The sequence below is a fragment of the Phragmites australis genome, chromosome 12, assembly GCF_958298935.1.
Source record: "Phragmites australis chromosome 12, lpPhrAust1.1, whole genome shotgun sequence".
Classification (NCBI taxonomy): Eukaryota; Viridiplantae; Streptophyta; class Magnoliopsida; order Poales; family Poaceae; genus Phragmites; species Phragmites australis.
Genome location: NC_084932.1, coordinates 1,438,220 through 1,455,602, shown reverse-complemented (window position 1 = coordinate 1,455,602; position 17,383 = coordinate 1,438,220). Strand labels below are relative to the sequence as shown.

The following is a 17,383-nucleotide window of genomic DNA, read 5'->3' as shown; positions in this document are numbered from 1 at the left end:
GACCCGACAACGGATTTTTTCGAGTCGGGCTCATACTTTTCCAAGTTTTGGGTTTATTTTTGAAGCCCAAGTTCGACCAAAAAATATGCGAGTTGAGAAGTTAAGTCCAACTTTGACCCTGTGCACTGATCAGATCGAGCCAGGTTGGACTTTTTCAGGTCGAGTCGGGCTTACTAGGTTAGGTTGCTCATGAGCAGGTCTATTTTGGATCCTATCTGAAAACAAATTACGTTATCGCTCCCGACGATTCATTTGGTGGCACTCTTATGACACATCCACATTTCATACTTTTAATTTATGCTTGATATTACTATATCTAATATTCATATTTTCGTTACATTACAAAAGCACTTAGCTAGTATTACTTCTGCTGATAACTGAATGTTCTCATAATTCTTCTTTTCTTCTCATACACGGAAGAGTTCTGGCTTTATAGCCGGTTACAGCACGGGACGAGCTGCGAGCTCAGCAAAACAGGATTAGCCGGAAATAGAAGACGTAAATAGTTTTAACTTACTTAAACCACACCTAACAGTAGAAGGGAAAACACTATTAGCCATCGATGCTCAGCATTAGGACCTAGATGATTTTTAAGCTGACTAACATGAAAAACCGAGTGTATTTGGACTGAAGATGGTAACTGAATTTTGTAAGCAGCATTACTAATCTTCTGTAAAACTCTAAAAGGGCCCCTAATATTTGGGTTTTTTATTTATATTATTATAAATATTACGGTTTTGAAATATGTCACTACAATTTCAGAAAGATGCTATTAAAAATATAATAAAATTGGATTCCAAATACCGAAAATGTAGTGATATATTTTAAAACCGTGATATTTATAATAGTATAAATCTAAAAAAACCCATAATATTTAGTTGTCAACTTCGGAGACAAATCATTAGCATCCATCGATCTATATAAGCGTCAGCAATTCAGGTACATTATTTTAAAAATAAATTATATCCAATATGAATCTTATTTTCTTGACCGAAGACCACACCTTTGCCCCACTGTTTATTAAGAGTGAAGGTAATAGGTTGCATTGCTCTCTGGGGTTTCAAGGTTACATGGAAAGAACCAAACACTTTCCAGAGCTGCACATTCTAATACGATCTTGTTTTATTGGACTAATCGTAGGCAATATTAAAATTCAAACGACTAGCCAATACAAGAAGAACGCAAGGCAAGCTCGGAGGCACTGCACTCCACAAGAAGAATGCATGGAGTCATTTCAAAGCAACAACTGACGATCGATACGATGATCTAGCCGTGGAAGCAAAGACGACCGATCGCGACCTCAAGGAATGAAATGAAAACCGCATACTAATTTGGGTAGATGTCCAGTTGAAGGCAAGGCAAGCATTTCTTGCACGCGCAAACCGCAGCTTCTCCCGCTTGAAAAAGATTGCTCAGATCGAGCAACCACATCGATCGCGCCTAATGCCCTTCTTTGATCTGCAAGTATTGATTGATTTTGTAGTGTAATGCTCGAACCAACAATCCAACATCTCTCGATACATTGGAAAAAAAAAGGTGGTGCCATAGTCTTAATTTGCCAAAGTTTGCATGGAATAGTAAGCAGGCATAGATTGGTTAGATGACGCACAAACAACTAAGGATGATGCTATTTAACAGGGTCTGAAAACAAGCCTATCTTCTGTTGACAAATCTAAGCTGTCCGGTTTAAAGACTATCTTTAACCTCCGTCCCCACCCGTCTCCTGCCTCTATCACAACTACCCTTGCTCTTGCTTGCCCTCTTTCACTCGTCTCCAACGGCGCTCTCATCGTTAGATTCGTCGGTACTACTGTGCTAATCCAGTGTCGCAAGCCCACATCCTTATCTCTCTCGCCTCGGCACTGACCCATCTGGCGGTGTCTCTATCGCCCTCGTGCTCACTAACCTCCCTCTAAACCTAGCAACATATAGATTCTTACCAGAAAGCCATCACCGCCAACCTCAGAGTCTTAAGCCCACCGTCAACTGCCAACCTCAGAGCCTTAAGCCCACCGTCATCACTATGTTCACACGGTCGTCTGAAGAGCAGCGCAAAATCAGCCGCATGAACTCTAAGAAGCGTGGGCAACAAATCATTAACGTCCATCGATCTATATAAGGGTCAGCAATAAGCCCCTCTCTTCATCTGTGTAAAAACGTGCGGATCGGAGAGCTAGGTAGCGCGACTACACGAAAACATTGCGAGCAGTTTCCGATTAGAACGTAGTACATCGGCAATGGAGGGGAAGAAGAAGAAGCTTGCTACGTTGGTAGGCTGCAACTACGCCGGCACACCCCACGAGCTGCGGGGCTGCATCAACGACGTCCTCGCCATGCGCCACGTCCTGCTCGCCCGCCTCGGCTTCGCGCCCGCCGACGTCACCGTGCTCACGGACGACGACGACCGCGGCGCCGCCGCCGTGCTCCCGACGGGGGCCAACATCAGGCGCGCGCTGGCCGACATGGTGGCCCGCGCGGCGCCCGGGGACGTGCTCTTCTTCCACTACAGCGGGCACGGCACGCTCGTCCCGCCCGTCACGCCGCGCCACCGCGGCCGCGACGAGGCCATCGTGCCCTGCGACTTCAACCTCATCACAGGTTCGCGCGTACCGTACCGTTACCACCTCTCCGGCGCCTCAGGGGTCGACGCGTCCCATCACGTCGCCGGCGTCCTCTGACATGCATGCATGGGCGCAAGTTGCTGATGTGGATTTCCGGCAGCTGGTGGACCGTGTGCCGCATGGCGCGAGCTTCACCATGGTGTCGGACTCGTGCCACAGAGGCGGCCTCATCGACAACGAGAAGGAGCAGATCGGCCCCTCCGTCGACCTCCCCCGCGGCAGTAGCGCACCAGCTTCCGCGCGGCGCACCGCCCGGAGGTTCCTCCCGTACGCCGCCGTCCTCAACCACCTCTCCGGCGCCTCAGGCCTCGACGCGTCCCGCCACGTCGCCGACCACCTCCTCGCCCTCTTCGGCGGCGACGCCAGCCCCAAGTTCCACCAACACCGCCACCACGACAGCGCGCCGCCGCCGACGCCACGCCCCGACGCCGGGATCCTGCTGAGCGGGTGCCAGACGGACGAGACGTCCGCCGACGTGGCGGAGGACGACGAGACAGCGGCAGAGGGGGGCAAGCAGCAGGCGTGCGGTGCGTTCAGCAACGCGGTGCAGGCCGTGCTGGCGGCGCACCCGGCGCCGCTGAGCAACCGGGAGGTGGTGAGCAGGGCAAGGAAGGTGCTGCGAGAGCAGGGGTTCGAGCAGCACCCCTGCCTCTACTTCAGCGACGCCAACGCCGACGCGCCGTTCCTCTGCCAGCAGGAGGAGCCGGCCGCCATGGCTGTGCTGTGAATATCTGCGATTCTGTGCCTATGCGTGTGTTCTGAAATCTGATTAGCGTGTGTGTGGATACGGATATACATATATACCATTTTGACCATGTTCAAAATTTCTTCCTATATTTGTATCTCTTCAAGTTTAAAATTAGCAGTAAAGCTTTCTAAATGATTATCGACGTGACACTGCAAGTTTTTTTTTCCACTGTCTCGCAATGGGTCACAATGGTGAACATTTCGCAAATATTTGTTTGATTTTTCGTATGGTTGAAGTATCTAGTGTTTAAGATACATGAAGGAAGTTTATTATAGAGGAACCTAGACTCCAAATGAGGTTGTGGGAGTAGAATAAACCAAAATCCTAATGGAATTTTCTCAAAAAAAGAGATCCTAATTGAATTTATAATTTGGCACGTCTGATGCTTGTTAGACACAATTCAAACAACATTTTAAACGAGTTAGCTTTTTCGAGTTTAAAAGACCACACCAATGGCATAGAGCAGCTCATTACAGTCCACTCTGCTTTTATCGGTTGTTTGGTTTGTATCCTCAGGTACCAAACCAAAATTTGGCTGCAGCCAAACCGAGGGCATAGCCAAATTTTGGCTTAGAAGATGATGTTTGATTACAACCATGCTAAAATCCATAGCATGAAAAAAAAGCATTCAGATATGTGCATTCCGATATGGGTCTTGATTTGTTCATTTAATTTCAAGAATTACGCTGGCGCAAACAAATTATAATTCTTATTTACAGTTTAGGAGATATTAGCGTTTAAAGGTTAATTACCAAACATTAAATACACTTCCAGATCCCTTAACATCGACGGTGACTTCGTCGCTGACACGTGAGATCGGACCCATACGTCAACGATGGTGCGCGATATCTGAGGACCCTCGTACATGCCCTTTGCCATGCACACACCTTGCATGGGGCTTGGCTGCCCTAGCTGCTCGGGCGACCGAATTGTCCGTCAGAAAGTGAATGTGATTTTGTGAGGAGTTTGTCTCAATATGCTATTGGTTTTTAATCAAGTGACAGCCAAATTTAGTGGGCAATCGGGTGAAGCTCGAATCGGAGTCAGAATGAGGATTTATATTTGTATCCAATGGGTCCAGTTATAGCCTAATTTCTGGGAAAGGGCAGGGCAGTGTACAGTCGCCAATTCCTTTCCTTGGCCCCTACTCCAACAACCGCCTCTCCTCCGCCCCGTCCGCCGCCTATTTCTCCTCCTGGCTCCCTCGCAGCCGCAGCCCCACCTCAGCGACGCCTAGTCTGTCAAACTCCTCGTCGATCTCCCTAGCCGAAGAAAAACTTGGTGGGTTCTTCCACTGATGGGTCGCTTCAAGAGGGCCAAGAAGGCCAAATCCAAGAAGACCAAGGTACCAGATGTTATACCTGGTTTTTTTTGGCCTCTTCAGTATGTTCTTTTCCTCACCTTGCTAATTTTGCTGTATTTCTGGCTGAAGAAAGCTGAATCCTCGTCGTCATCTAATCCTGCTGTTGCGCCTGGCCCGGCTAAGGTGAGGGGGATATAACCAATCCGATTGTTTTTTTCGTACAGCCAAAATAGTGGTGTTTACTCATCAAGTGACCCCTAAATGAGTCACCTTTTTGTTAAAAAATTTGTTTTTAATCTGTTCTTTTGTCCAGAAGATTCATATCGATTTTGTGTGCGCATTAGGCTCAACTAGTGGTTCTTTTCAGGTATGGCAACCGGGTGTAGATGCACTGGAAGATGGGAAGGAGCTCCAGTTCGATCCTGAGGCCTACAATTATCTCCGAGGATTTAGCATTGGCTGGCCTTGCTTGAGGTGAAATTTATACATTTAGGATATTGTTCCACCTGTCGTAATTTGAGGCCAATATGTGGCCTGTTTTCAACGAATTTACCTTTGATTGCAGTTTTGATGTTATGCGCGATCAACTTGGACTTGTCCGATCAGAGTTCCCACATACATTGTATGGTGTTGCTGGAACGCAAGTTGTGTTTCTCTTTACCCTTTTAATCCTAGACATTATTACCAGTGCTTTTCATGTCTTCCACAGTGACTCTCTGGTTTTGTAAATCATAATTTGTACGGATATATTTATTCTGCATTGTTGTTTCCTATTCTTCTCTGTTTTTAACTTTACTTTTGCAGAAAATCTCATGAGAATGCGCTATGATGTTGCCTATTTTTTATTAGTGTTATTATTTGGTTGTTTTAGATTGAAAATCATGCCGTTTCTGATTCTGTATTAGAAAAAAAACATGCCAGAAACTTATCGTTAGTGCCCGCTTGCTAGCATTTATATCATAATTGTTTCCAGAAATTGTGATGGATAGCGAGTGAACTCTAACTTCGATTGTTGCAAGAGTAATAAAAGCATAAATTCAATAACCTTCTTTAATGAGTTGACGCTGGACTGAGCTTGGAATGACATGGGATTGATGGAATTGCAAATAATCATTTCATGACAATAGATTTTAGTTTGTCTCTCTGATTTAAGAGCTAAACTTCTTGTTTCTTCAGGCTGAGAAGGCTTCGTGCAATTATATTGGCATTTTCAAGTTTTCCAACATAAAAGGGAAGAAGCGGGAACCTGTACCAGCTTCAGCAGCTGATGGTGACAGTGATATGGATAATGACAGCAGCAGTGATGAAGAAGATGAAGAAACTAGTGAACATACAAAGCCTGTTGTACATGTATGTTCTTTCTCAAGACCCTAACTCTATACTTTGCCATAAAAGTAATAATTTCGCTATCCAGCAAGTTTCTTCGATACATAGCTTGTAATGTGTTCTGTTGCTAATCTATGAATGTACCAGCTAAAAAAGGCGGCTCACGCGGGGTGTGTAAATCGGATACGCTCAATGACTCAAAACCCACATCTATGTGCTACCTGGGGAGATACTGGTCATGTTCAGGTAATTCATTTCTTCCCTCTCATTTCCTTTCTGTTTAATGTGATGGTTGGCTCATTCAGCCTGTGCATCAATCCCCTGTACTATTTTCACAGTAACAGAACGTATATTTTATGCATTATATTTTCTTCTGGAAACCTTTGTCCCTGACAGATTGTAACACCCTACTTCCAACTGAGCCTAAACATTTGAAAATAGAAAATTTTGACAGCATTTTCTCTGTAGAGTGGTATAACTGACCACAAGATAAGTTCTCAGGCAGTCAAAAACAGATATAACCAACATTTATATATCACCTTCACGACGCTACCAGCGTCTCACCACAACATATACCAAAACAAACGGCAACTCATCAACAAAGCTCAACTCAAACACCGGGAGACTATCGGCTTTGTGATGAGGACGTGCGTGCAACTACCAAAAACCATCCCCCGACATGCACGTCAGCAACTAAACATACCTGTAAAAGATTTAACAGGGGGTGAGACAAGCTCAGCAAGTAACAGCTATGTATATAAACACATCTCACTTAAAACAAAAGCATTTAGAAGTAAAACGTTCTTCTTTCAGCAATCAGAACAAACCACATGGTTTTTTAAGAGACTATTGTTTCAGAATTTTCGTTGAAACAGAAACGACAACCTTCAATCTCAGTCTCCCACAAAACATGGCATTCAACTCCCAGCATTCTGAATTCTCCAAATATCATAAAAAGAAATGTATGAATGCCATGATGCAACTCCATTTTGAGAGTTGGACGATGCCAACAGCTCATGCAACTCCATGTACCGGTACGAATCACGCGCGATGGCAGTGATCGGCCTTTATCACCATATGAAGTGCATAAATGCATATGTATGCATGTGAATTGACGTCAATTCTTTATTCTTTTTTAATAGCTCAAGATGAAAACCACAACTGATTCATGAAAACAAACTGATTTCATGAAGATAAAGGTACAGTCCAGATTAATAAGGAAAGCATTGATTTAAATAATCAAAAGCAACGACATCCATAGTTTAAATGGATTTGAAAATAAAACCATATATTTCAAATTTCTATTTGCAAAAGAAGTAAGACATGAATATAAACATAGCATAGAACCACACCCCCAAGTTACTTGCCTTTTACCAAAAGCGACGAATCCAAAGCAAAATCACGGCCGCCCAGAAGAGGTACCACCTGTACAGGTATGTGATTAGCACTAAAACACATTTGAAGCACATACAATAATGAAGCGTCAACCCTACGTCGAAAAACATCGCGTCTACGCCGACATTTAGGACAACTGAACAGAGAGCTGTATCGCATGAAATGATACACTATTTCCAATTTAGGGTTGAACTAAAATCCTCATTACTTGGATTGCACTTCGATGAACTGAATACTGCAACTCAAATGTCGTATCTTCGAGTCAACCTCGGTTATAAAAAAGAATCGAACTATCGATCACATGAAATGATACGACACGAATTAACTGATTGATTTAATCCAACCACAAACGTCCAGAATATTACCGAAAATTCGTCTTCGAAAATTTGATGACGAGTCCGACGAAAATCCAAAAATTTCCAATTTTTTCCTCTCTTTTTTTTTTCCAAAACAACGGACGGTCTAAATTTATTGGACTCGCTACGGGTTACAGAGTGCCCGGAACGAACATATGAATAGCAAAATGGGTTCATCTCGACGAGATGAACGCAACCACGGACTCCGATCTGTCATCCGAGCGACGGATTAAAAAGTCAAAGTTTTGGTCAACTCTCTCTCTTTTCTTTCTTCTTTTCTTTTTTCCTTCTTTCTCAAAAAACCAGCATTACACAGATGCATCTCACTGACTATTTCTTTGTGCATAAGTAACTATCCATTCTAAATGTGCAGGTGTGGGACTTGAGCTTATTTCGTAATTCATTAGCTGAGTCAGGGGCAGCTGCACACAAAGAAGAAGACATAATCAACAAGCTCTCGCCTGTGAAAGTATTTAGTGGTCATAAAGATGAGGGCTATGCAATTGATTGGAGTCCACTTGTTACTGGAAGACTTGTTTCTGGTGTGTATCTGATCTTGTCCATTTCACAATGTTTCTCATCTGCTATGATGTTAACAATGCTTCTGTGTTGAGAACTTAATCTGTGGTTCCCTCTTCCACGCCCATAAATCATCCATATCATTTAATTTCATATATAGATATTTGCATGGATTAATTTAAAACTTTGTCTATGAAGGTGACTGCAATAAGTGCATTCACCTATGGGAGCCAACTTCAAACAACTGGAACGTAGATGCAAATCCATTTGTTGGACACTCTGCAAGTGTTGAAGATCTACAGGCATGCCCCTGAATGATGTATCATATATGTATTCGTATGTGTCCTCGAATGTGATTGTCTCAACTATTGTAACTATGTCCTTGTAGTGGAGTCCCACGGAAGCCGACACATTTGCCTCCTGTTCAGTGGATGGTACGATATCGATATGGGATATACGTACAGGGAAGAAACCATGTATTTCTGTTAAGGCTCACAACGCTGATGTGAATGTTATCTCATGGAATAGGTATATCCAGTGAAAAACTCTATCAATTTTATTTTGAGTACTATAACTTCTGCTGCATAATATTTGACGCATGTTTTGACTTGCACTTTCAGGCTTTTTAGCTGCATGATAGCTTCAGGATGTGATGATGGCAGTTTTTCAATTCGTGATCTTAGATTAATCCGGGTACTCCATCTCGATAAAGCACAATTTTCTACGCCTGTGACTTTTATATGTTACCCACTTAAATTGCATTATCCTCAATCGGTGTTTTTATGATTTGTTCTAAGTTCGGTTTCTGTTTGCCCCTCTCTGTGTAACATTCCCATGATGAAAATTGGTAGGTGTGCTTTTTTGCTACTACATTTTTCATGTTAAGAGATGCTACGGTAGATATTGCTTTAGTGCTGGTAGTATATACATTGTGCACTCTGTGCAAAAATCAGTGCAGCTGACTACAATCCACGTCATATTACCCTTTTTTGCATTAACATATTTGGCAAATAATAATTTGCTTGTGTATTTTTTTAGTATATTGCTTGTGAATGATATATTCATGTCAAATCTTTTTCCCCTATGCTCTCTATTGTACTGGTAGAGGGACTCCTTGATAGCACATGTTGAGTACCACAAGAAGGCAATTACATCTATCGAGTGGAGTCCACATGAAGTATCAACACTGGCTGTAACATCTGAAGATCATCAACTCACGTAAGTCTCCCTCCTTCCGTTCTCTCATTTATGTTTTAGATGCACTGAATTGCTGAAATGTTTGCCTAGTATTTGCTGACACCTCTCCTGAATTGTCTGCATTCAGAATTTGGGATCTTGCATTGGAAAAAGGTAAAGAGGAGGAGGCCGAATTCAGAGCGAAGATGAAAGAGCAGGCAAATGCACCTGAAGATTTGCCCCCACGACTTCTGTTTGTTCATCAGGTAGTATAATGACATTATTTTCTCTCTCATTTTCTTATGATGGTATTAGAAATTAACCGATTTGTGTTCCCATCGAAATGAAATGGCTTGTCATCTTCTTTTGCTGATTCATTTTTCCTACGGAGTCGTCACTTGTAAAGAGTCAGACTAATGACGTTCACTGTTTGTATGAGCAGGGCCAGAAAAATCTGAAAGAATTGCACTGGCACCCACAGATACCTGCGATGATCGTATCAACGGCAGCTAACGGCTTCAATGTGTTGATGCCTAGCAACATTGATACAACCATTCCAGCTGCTGAGCCTGGCAACACTGATGCAACCATTCCATCATCTGCTGAGCCATAGATGTTTTTGGTAGCGCTATCCAAGTACTTCGAGATTTATGTAACCAGTAGTGGGTATCCCAGTTTTGCTGTCCATTGTGTTGGTTACTATCATCCTCAGTTCGAGTATGATCAGAGTTTTGATCGACTGCCATTCTGTGCTACATAGAAGATAATATTTAATGTGCACATTTTTTTGGAAGCATCCTGGATGGTAGTTCTCCTGATTCGCTTCTTGATCAAAATATCACATATGTTTTTTCCCCTGATAATTCAGCTGGATGTTGGCCCAGCATTTTTAAGCTGAAAATCTGGTCTAGAAGAAAAAAAAAAATCGGTTTGGACTTTGGACAACCTAAATTGTGGGATGCTAGTTAGCAGCCAATTGTGAGATACTAGTCAGCAGCAATGATTGAGAAGCTGATAAGAAATGGACTGGTGCGAGCACAAACTGCAGGACTGAGCATGGCCGGTGATCTGATGCTAACTTTGTTCGTTCTGGAAAATTTCGGCAGCCACCCTGCTGCATATGTGCTCACTTTGGAGAAAATAAAATTTCAGCTCAGCACATATTCTCTCTTTCTAAGAAGCAGGGCATTAGAACTATTTCGACACAACTCCTTTTTAATATAATAAGCAGATCTTCTGCCGATTTGTTTCAAAAAATATATATATTTCGACAGAAAGTAAGGTTCTTTTCTACACGAGAAACTCGTGTTGACGAGCAGAGCTGCAGTCACTCGATCAGCTTTGTTCTCTCTTCTGCAAGTATATAATATGCTCTGTCCTCCTTATTTTAGGCAACACAAGATCGAGCAGCAACAACAGAGGACAAGAACAACAAGGTGCAAACTATCTAGAAATGAGAATTCAGTTTTGCCGTTCTGCGATTAAGAGAAATTACTCCTCGTCCCTGCCGATCGAATCCTTTCGTCTCCTATTATAATCCATCCATCGAATGATATCTCCGACGGGATCAAAAGAGCAATCGATTGAGCTGAGAGAAGAATGGGCGAGGTGGAGCTGCAGCTCAGCAAGGAGCAGATCAACGAGTTCCGGGAGGCCTTCAGCCTCTTCGACAAAGATGGCGACGGTATTGCCCTTGCACTGTTCTTGTTCATGAACGAATTGAATTGCGCGCGCAATACATGCATTCATGCAATGCGGCAACCGGTTGATGCAAGAATTCACCGCCTGCAGGGACGATCACGACTAGGGAGCTCGGGACGGTGATGCGTTCGATGGGGCAGAGCCCCACGGAGGCGGAGCTGCAGGACATGGTCGACGCGGTGGACGCCGACGGCAGCGGCGCCATCGACTTCCACGAGTTCCTCACCCTCCTCGCCCGCAAGATGCGCGACGCCGGAGCCGACAACGAGCTCCGCGAGGCCTTCCACGTCTTCGACCAGGACCAGAACGGCTTCATCTCCCGCAACGAGCTGCGCCACGTCCTGGAGAACCTCGGCGAGCGCCTCTCCGACGAAGAGCTCGCCGAGATGCTGCGCGAGGCCGACGTCGACGGCGACGGGCAGATCAACTACACCGAGTTCGCCAAGGTCATGATGGCCAAGTGAGTGATCTGAAACTCTCAAAATATTGATTCCAACCTCTTGTTACCATTTCTCCTTTACGTTCTTGCACTGATTTAATTGCAAGAATTCTTCTCGGTCGATATCGATTCTCATGCATGTAGCATTATCATTAGCATCCTAGGCCAGGATCGAAATCACTGTATATTGATAGGTTGCCTGTACTCGATCGATTAGGCTTCAATCGGCGTCAGGAAACCATATGATTGCGCATTGCATTGAGTCTTGGCAGGTTCAGTAGCATAATCAAGGCTATAACATTGTACCCATCGAACTCGAGCTGAAGGAATGCATCCATGATTTATATCTGAATCTGACACTTCTTGCTGATCTTGTATCTGCAGACGAAGAAACCATATGATGGACGACGAGTTCAGTGGATCTCACTCTCACGGGAACGAAAGCTGCTGCGGCCGCCCCTCCTGTACAATCCTCTGAAACTCACCCAGCCACCTTAATTTCTAGCTGACAGCTCCAGACATGTAACAACAAGCAAAGCAAGAAACTGCATGATTCAGAGTGCACATGGAAAATGAAATGGAGGGGTATATGAGTTCCCAATTTACTAGCTGGGTTTTTTCTTGGAAAAAATGGAGCAAGGTAGCAAGGGCATACTTGGCTACATTCCGCAGATTGATCTGATCATAGTGTTTCAACATGACTCATAGGCATATGGATTTACAAAACTCACATACTCACAAAACCTACTGAATGAGCTTCACTTCAACTACAGCAAACAATGCAATCTCTCCAAATGCAGCAGCATTTACAACGATGGTGGAGGACAGGCGCATTTTGCCTGCCCACCCACCATTACATACAGAATGCAGTGAACAAATTTGCTGATCCAGACTATGAAAATGGTATCTGCTTGGAAGAATGGGACACAAATAGTTTGCCATCCTTCCTCCCCCCAATTGATGCTAAGACGCATGTTGTATTTGCAGATCGTCAGATTTCCAGACAACATCCTTTAAGGTCTTGGAAAGGTTCTTGTAGAACTGCAGAAAAAATATAGCTAATTTAAGTATATATTGTTCAAAGAAACGGTGCTTAAAGAACAAAACATATATTACAAATTTTAGTAGCTTAGTGCATCCAAACTAATGGTGATTGGAGAAACACATGGATAAGAATTTTATCAACTTCTCCAACTAATGAACCAGCTTCTGAATCATAGTCCATGAATACATGTTTCTCTTATTTGCATGATCTTTGCATGTATGGTAGATGTATGGTACTTACCTTATGAAATTCCAGAGTGTCACCTTTTGCTTTTCGGACTTCTACCATATGAAGAGAGGGTGCAACTTGCAGTATCTGGATGAAAATGGATAATACAAGTTAGGCATAAGAAGTTTATTTAAAACAGATTGCAGTTCAAGGGGGAAAAAAATCCAGTGTTACCTCGGTAGCAACCTTGAGGTTTCCCTTCCTCCCTGCTTTTACCATTTCGAGCCTCAACTGATTACACAATAAAAGAGAACTTCAGAATGCAGAAAGATCTATTTAAAGTTTGTACACATCATCAAGAAGGCAAGCCTTAAAAGAAAATATTCAAACAAACAGTTATTCTAGAGTTGCCGGGAGGAACCTTGTAATTTTTCTTCTGAACATCAAATCCTAGAGGTTTTGCAGCTTCCTCAATCTTGCGGACAATTTCTTTGGGTGGACATTTTGATGTGAACCTTGTTTCCCTTTTAAATTCCTGCAAATTCGGTTATTAAATTATAAAAGAATAAAGTTGCAGAATCATAGCATGATAACAAAATGTTAATTGAAAATCCTAAATTGGGAAAAAATTGTAAAATTTTCAGAACCAATGTTCTAATCACATAGGCATATAGAACTATTAGCTTGTAACCTGCAGTATAATTGTGTAACTGACTTGACCTTCACTAACTGATTTCAAAGGAAATTCAAGTGCATATCACAGTCGTCCGGTAATATCCTTAGAAATCATGATGACTTAAACTATCAAATTGCAGTTTCAATGTTCTAGGTTACTACAGAGGAATAAGGAACATCCCGTACCTGCTCGGAGTCAAATAAGTTTCCAAGATTTAGGCCTGCTGACATGGAAATCAGTTCAAACGCGTTCAGAGCTACTGGTTCTTCTTCTTTCTTTTCTGTCACATGGTGTTCCTGAATGATGTCAAATAACAGTAGTAAAATTAGTTAATAAGTAAATTCCATGGCATTCTGCATGAGGTAGAAAATAGAAATGCACCATTTACTCACTTCTGAATCATTGAAGACAGCATCCACATCATCCAATGTTGTGTCATATTTTTCATCAAACTCCGGGCGCTTGTAGCCCTTTTTGAACCACTCATCTTTTAGTATTTCTGGGACTGTTATTCTCTGCCATGATTTATCAAAACATGAGCCTAATGTTATGGATCATCAAGATAGAATTACGAAGGATCATTCTTCTTGAAACCAGACTCGGCACATCCTTTGTTTGAGGAAAGCATTGCAACTTCCAGTTTCAACTCCTAGCCCTTCTTGACTGGAAGTTGCAATGCTTTCCTCAAACAAAGGGTTTCATTTTGAAATTATGCACGCTTTTTGGTGTAGAAAAATGAAAGGATGGTGCCTCTGTACTTTTCTAAAAGCAAACAGAACTAGGTTTTTCTCTCAACTACTTCATTAGGAACTTCTAAAATGAATGTCAACATGAGTTACATGATAACTGCTGTGTCAGTGGGAACATCATTTGGTTGATGAAAATCAGCGACATCAGGTGGTCTACAAGCCTACTAGAGGATACATTGTATGGTGAGTACGGATCCATTCTATCCAAGAATCTTAAGAATTTTGTTTCGTTAGTATTTGTTTTCAAGCAGCTATTGTGCTCTGGCATACCGTCATTGGATTTGGATCTAGGATTCTTGTTAACAACCTCTTGGCAGGAAAAGACGTCCAAGGTGGAAATGTAAATTCTGCATTTGATATCTGCCAGGAATAGCAGGATAAAGTCAAATAAGCGAATAAGCAAGATGACAGCAGTGATCTAAAAGCCGTTAATGCTCACTTTCTTATACAACGTCATGAGATTAGAGTCTTCAAAAGGCAAATACCCTGCTAGCAGAACAAACAGGATAACTCCACATGACCACAAATCAGCCATTGCACCGTCATAGCCTTGATCTTCAAGGACCTATAACGAAGGTGATTGAAATATTTAAATCATCATATTCCCAATGAAATAGTAACTGCCATAAAATCAATTATGGGTTCAATTTATACAATTTTCTGGCATTACCTCTGGTGCAACATAGTTTGGAGTCCCACACGTTGTGTGCAGCAATCCATCATCCTAAACAAGAAAAATGAGAAGGAAGATACTTAAAAACATGTTGAAAGTTATGAAAATTTTCAAACATAAAGGAGGTATGGTTATCTGGTAATGCACAAGTTTGAAGTTTTAACCGGTCGGTACTCAAGTACTAGTTAGTAACTTAGAGGCATAAAGCAACAAGTCATTACCTTGATTTGCTGAGATAGCGCACTCAGCCCAAAGTCAGAGACCTTCAGATTTCCGTATGAATCAAGAAGTAAATTTTCTGGCTGCAAGTGTTGTAGGTTAGATTCTGAAATAGAGATCTTAATGACAGAAAAAAGGCGCCAAAGAATATGAGCTCACTTTTAAATCCCGGTGGTACACTCCCCTGCTATGACAATAATCAACGGTGTTGATTAATTGTTGGAAGTATCTCCTCGCCTCATCTTCCCTCATCCGACCATGTTTAACCTTTATGATGAGGATTACAAAAATTATCTGTTAATGAATTTTGTCAACGGTAGATTGAATTTTTGTGGATTCTGAAACGGTAAGGTGGTGGGCAAAGCAGAGACTACATATATCGGAATGAACCATGCACCATATCACTTACAATTGTGTCAAAGAGCTCGCCGCCGGTTGCATACTCCAACACAATGTAGATCTTTGTTTTACTTCCCATCACCTGAAGATTAATGAAAACATTGATTTGTCAAAGATCAGCAATTGCCCCTAACGGAAAGAAAATAGACATGCTAAATGAACACGCCCGAAATTGCTGACTTGGATCTTTTCTGATCAACAACTTTCTAAGATCAACTGGAATATCAGCAAAGGAATAACGACATTTTCAATTACCTCATATATGCAGACAACATTAGGATGCTTAATCAACTTCATCGTCGAAATTTCTCGCTTAATCTGCATTAGACCATGTAGTTTTTTTAGTCAGCAACATTACTAATTGAACTCTGAAAAAAGTTTCCAAGCTCATTGGCCATTTAAAAGTGAAGACACCAAAGAGAGGATAGAATCTGAAGGACAGGACCATATATACAAGATGTGAAATATCACCAAACATTAGAAATGCCGCAATAATTCAAAGTGTGTGTATTTGAAAGTGACCTGCTCAACCATCTTGTGCTTGAGAACCTTCTCCTTATCAAGGATCTTGATGGCTACCGGTTCACTGGTCTCAGTGTCCTTTGCAAACCTGACCTTTGCGAACGAGCCTTCGCCTATGGTTCGGCCAAGCTCATACTTCCCCACATGTCTCTTTACCTTGGTTGTACTCATTCCCTGCCTTAACCCTCCTTTGGAGTCTCAGAAAGCTTCTGCACACAGTCAAATGGTTTCACTGTCCTGTATGGAAAAGTTTACTTAGATTGTTACAACTCATGATGAAAAAGATGACATTCTGACACTTTTCTTTCTGGATAATTCTCTTAGATCTACTAAACAACAGTCATTGCACGAGTTCAATTAGGATGTGCGATGCATTTGCATCTCATTTCTTATCTCAAATCATAGATGAACATTGATCTGCGATATTTAAAAATCTTATAACGGGCTACAGAAAGTGCCCAAATGCAAATCCAGGACTGGTGAACAGCCATTCATTCAGTTTATTATTCCCCACCCCAATCAAGTCAGAAAAATTGATGAACGACTCAATCACCGGGGTTGGTTAAGTACACAACATTTTGTGAAATCCAATATCAAACCGGAATAATCAATTGGAAGTCAAAGAGAAGTTAGACCATCCTTTGGATCCGGACAGGATATATGTCCATTAGCCACATGGGGCCTGCAAATAATCTATTGAAGGATATTCACAAAGGCCAACAGATGGGGGCATATTCCACCAATTGAGCAACAACTTTCACGGGGCAGAAATCAAGAACTAGGAGGAACAATGGAGGTTGCAGAAACTCTAGGGGTGCATAAGAGGAAAAGAACAGAAGTAACTTGGCTTTCAAAAAAACAAAAAGAACAAAGTAACTCTAGCTGACACAATCAGCACAAGCCCAAATTAGCTTTTGGCACACAGAAAGCACCAGCTAATTTAATGGAAAAGGAACAGAGCAGAGAGCACACAGTACATAACACACAGATGGTAGTAGAAGGGAAGAAAACAGGGAAGAGAAGAGGCAGCAGAACTTACAGGTTTCTCGCACTTGGATCAAATCAAGAAATGCAGAGTAGAAGCCCTCTGCCCCTCTCCCCTCCTGGTGATGGGAAAAGATCTGAAGAAATGGCTGTTGGGGTGAGGAAGAGCTAGGCTGAGGAGGCAGCTGAACACGAGGAACAGGACAGAGCTTGGAGCCGTGCTTTGTGCTCTGACTGTGATGCTGGTAGCTTAGCTATATAGTTGCAGCAATATCATGCATTTCGCAGGAGATAAAAGTGAGTGGTGGAGAAGGGAGAGTGGAAATGTTGGAATAATCCAACTCCCTCCACATGGACCTGAGAA

The 17,383-nt window shown here is 42.4% G+C and overlaps 4 protein-coding genes across 6 annotated transcripts; 3 read left to right on the top strand and 1 right to left on the bottom strand.

The window, feature by feature from the left end:
* Positions 1 to 2,165: 2,165 nt before the first annotated feature.
* Positions 2,166 to 3,370, top strand: LOC133886848 (metacaspase-9-like). Its single transcript, XM_062326739.1, has 2 exons — positions 2,166 to 2,598; positions 2,699 to 3,370. The coding sequence occupies exons 1-2, from the start codon at positions 2,238 to 2,240 to the stop codon at positions 3,346 to 3,348; spliced, it is 1,011 nt and encodes a 336-aa protein (XP_062182723.1). The 5' UTR covers positions 2,166 to 2,237; the 3' UTR covers positions 3,349 to 3,370.
* A 1,163-nt stretch (positions 3,371 to 4,533) lies between these two features.
* On the top strand, positions 4,534 to 10,269 carry LOC133886111 (protein HEAT STRESS TOLERANT DWD 1-like). Its single transcript, XM_062325841.1, has 13 exons — positions 4,534 to 4,714; positions 4,802 to 4,855; positions 5,040 to 5,146; positions 5,238 to 5,316; positions 5,849 to 6,022; positions 6,146 to 6,244; positions 8,123 to 8,291; positions 8,467 to 8,570; positions 8,657 to 8,796; positions 8,889 to 8,961; positions 9,374 to 9,486; positions 9,593 to 9,710; positions 9,887 to 10,269. The coding sequence occupies exons 1-13, from the start codon at positions 4,667 to 4,669 to the stop codon at positions 10,055 to 10,057; spliced, it is 1,449 nt and encodes a 482-aa protein (XP_062181825.1). The 5' UTR covers positions 4,534 to 4,666; the 3' UTR covers positions 10,058 to 10,269.
* Positions 10,270 to 10,855: 586 nt separating this feature from the next.
* On the top strand, positions 10,856 to 12,104 carry LOC133886113 (uncharacterized). Of its 2 annotated transcripts, XM_062325844.1 has the most exons (3): positions 10,856 to 11,128; positions 11,236 to 11,605; positions 11,969 to 12,104. In XM_062325844.1, the coding sequence occupies exons 1-3, from the start codon at positions 11,044 to 11,046 to the stop codon at positions 12,060 to 12,062; spliced, it is 549 nt and encodes a 182-aa protein (XP_062181828.1). In that variant the 5' UTR covers positions 10,856 to 11,043; the 3' UTR covers positions 12,063 to 12,104. The 2 variants fall into 2 exon arrangements, with proteins under 2 accessions (XP_062181828.1, XP_062181829.1); XM_062325845.1 differs by lacking the exon at positions 11,969 to 12,104 and having other exon boundaries at positions 10,856 to 11,191; positions 11,227 to 11,609.
* A 121-nt stretch (positions 12,105 to 12,225) lies between these two features.
* LOC133886112 (CBL-interacting protein kinase 32-like) lies at positions 12,226 to 17,383 on the bottom strand. Of its 2 annotated transcripts, none has more exons than XM_062325843.1 (15): positions 17,075 to 17,383; positions 16,036 to 16,267; positions 15,769 to 15,831; positions 15,524 to 15,595; positions 15,274 to 15,381; positions 15,117 to 15,197; positions 14,893 to 14,946; positions 14,662 to 14,787; positions 14,493 to 14,582; positions 13,866 to 13,988; positions 13,659 to 13,769; positions 13,219 to 13,332; positions 13,032 to 13,088; positions 12,870 to 12,944; positions 12,226 to 12,625 (listed from the first exon to the last, which is right to left on the bottom strand). In XM_062325843.1, exons 2-15 carry the CDS (start codon positions 16,204 to 16,206, stop codon positions 12,548 to 12,550), a joined length of 1,323 nt encoding a protein of 440 aa, XP_062181827.1. In that variant the 5' UTR covers positions 16,207 to 16,267; positions 17,075 to 17,383; the 3' UTR covers positions 12,226 to 12,547. The 2 variants fall into 2 exon arrangements, with proteins under 2 accessions (XP_062181827.1, XP_062181826.1); XM_062325842.1 differs by having other exon boundaries at positions 16,036 to 16,272; positions 17,075 to 17,382.

What these genes read in the sequence shown, in the direction of transcription:
- LOC133886111 (XM_062325841.1), top strand. Translation starts at nt 4,667, where the DNA reads ATGGGTCGCTTCAAGAGGGCCAAGAAGGCCAAATCCAAGAAGACCAAG. An exon ending in CCAAATCCAAGAAGACCAAG is followed by an intron (nt 4,715 to 4,801) that starts GTACCAGATGTT and finishes TTCTGGCTGAAG; the next exon opens with AAAGCTGAATCCTCGTCGTC. An exon ending in ATTGGCTGGCCTTGCTTGAG is followed by an intron (nt 5,147 to 5,237) that starts GTGAAATTTATA and finishes CTTTGATTGCAG; the next exon opens with TTTTGATGTTATGCGCGATC.
- LOC133886113 (XM_062325844.1), top strand. Translation starts at nt 11,044, where the DNA reads ATGGGCGAGGTGGAGCTGCAGCTCAGCAAGGAGCAGATCAACGAGTTC. An exon ending in CTTCGACAAAGATGGCGACG is followed by an intron (nt 11,129 to 11,235) that starts GTATTGCCCTTG and finishes CACCGCCTGCAG; the next exon opens with GGACGATCACGACTAGGGAG. An exon ending in GCCAAGGTCATGATGGCCAA is followed by an intron (nt 11,606 to 11,968) that starts GTGAGTGATCTG and finishes TTGTATCTGCAG; the next exon opens with ACGAAGAAACCATATGATGG.
- LOC133886848 (XM_062326739.1), top strand. Translation starts at nt 2,238, where the DNA reads ATGGAGGGGAAGAAGAAGAAGCTTGCTACGTTGGTAGGCTGCAACTAC. An exon ending in CGACTTCAACCTCATCACAG is followed by an intron (nt 2,599 to 2,698) that starts GTTCGCGCGTAC and finishes CATGGGCGCAAG; the next exon opens with TTGCTGATGTGGATTTCCGG.
- LOC133886112 (XM_062325843.1), bottom strand. Translation starts at nt 16,206, where the DNA reads ATGAGTACAACCAAGGTAAAGAGACATGTGGGGAAGTATGAGCTTGGC. An exon ending in ATGTTGTCTGCATATATGAG is followed by an intron (nt 15,596 to 15,768) that starts GTAATTGAAAAT and finishes ATTAATCTTCAG; the next exon opens with GTGATGGGAAGTAAAACAAA. An exon ending in TGTACCACCGGGATTTAAAA is followed by an intron (nt 15,198 to 15,273) that starts GTGAGCTCATAT and finishes CAACACTTGCAG; the next exon opens with CCAGAAAATTTACTTCTTGA.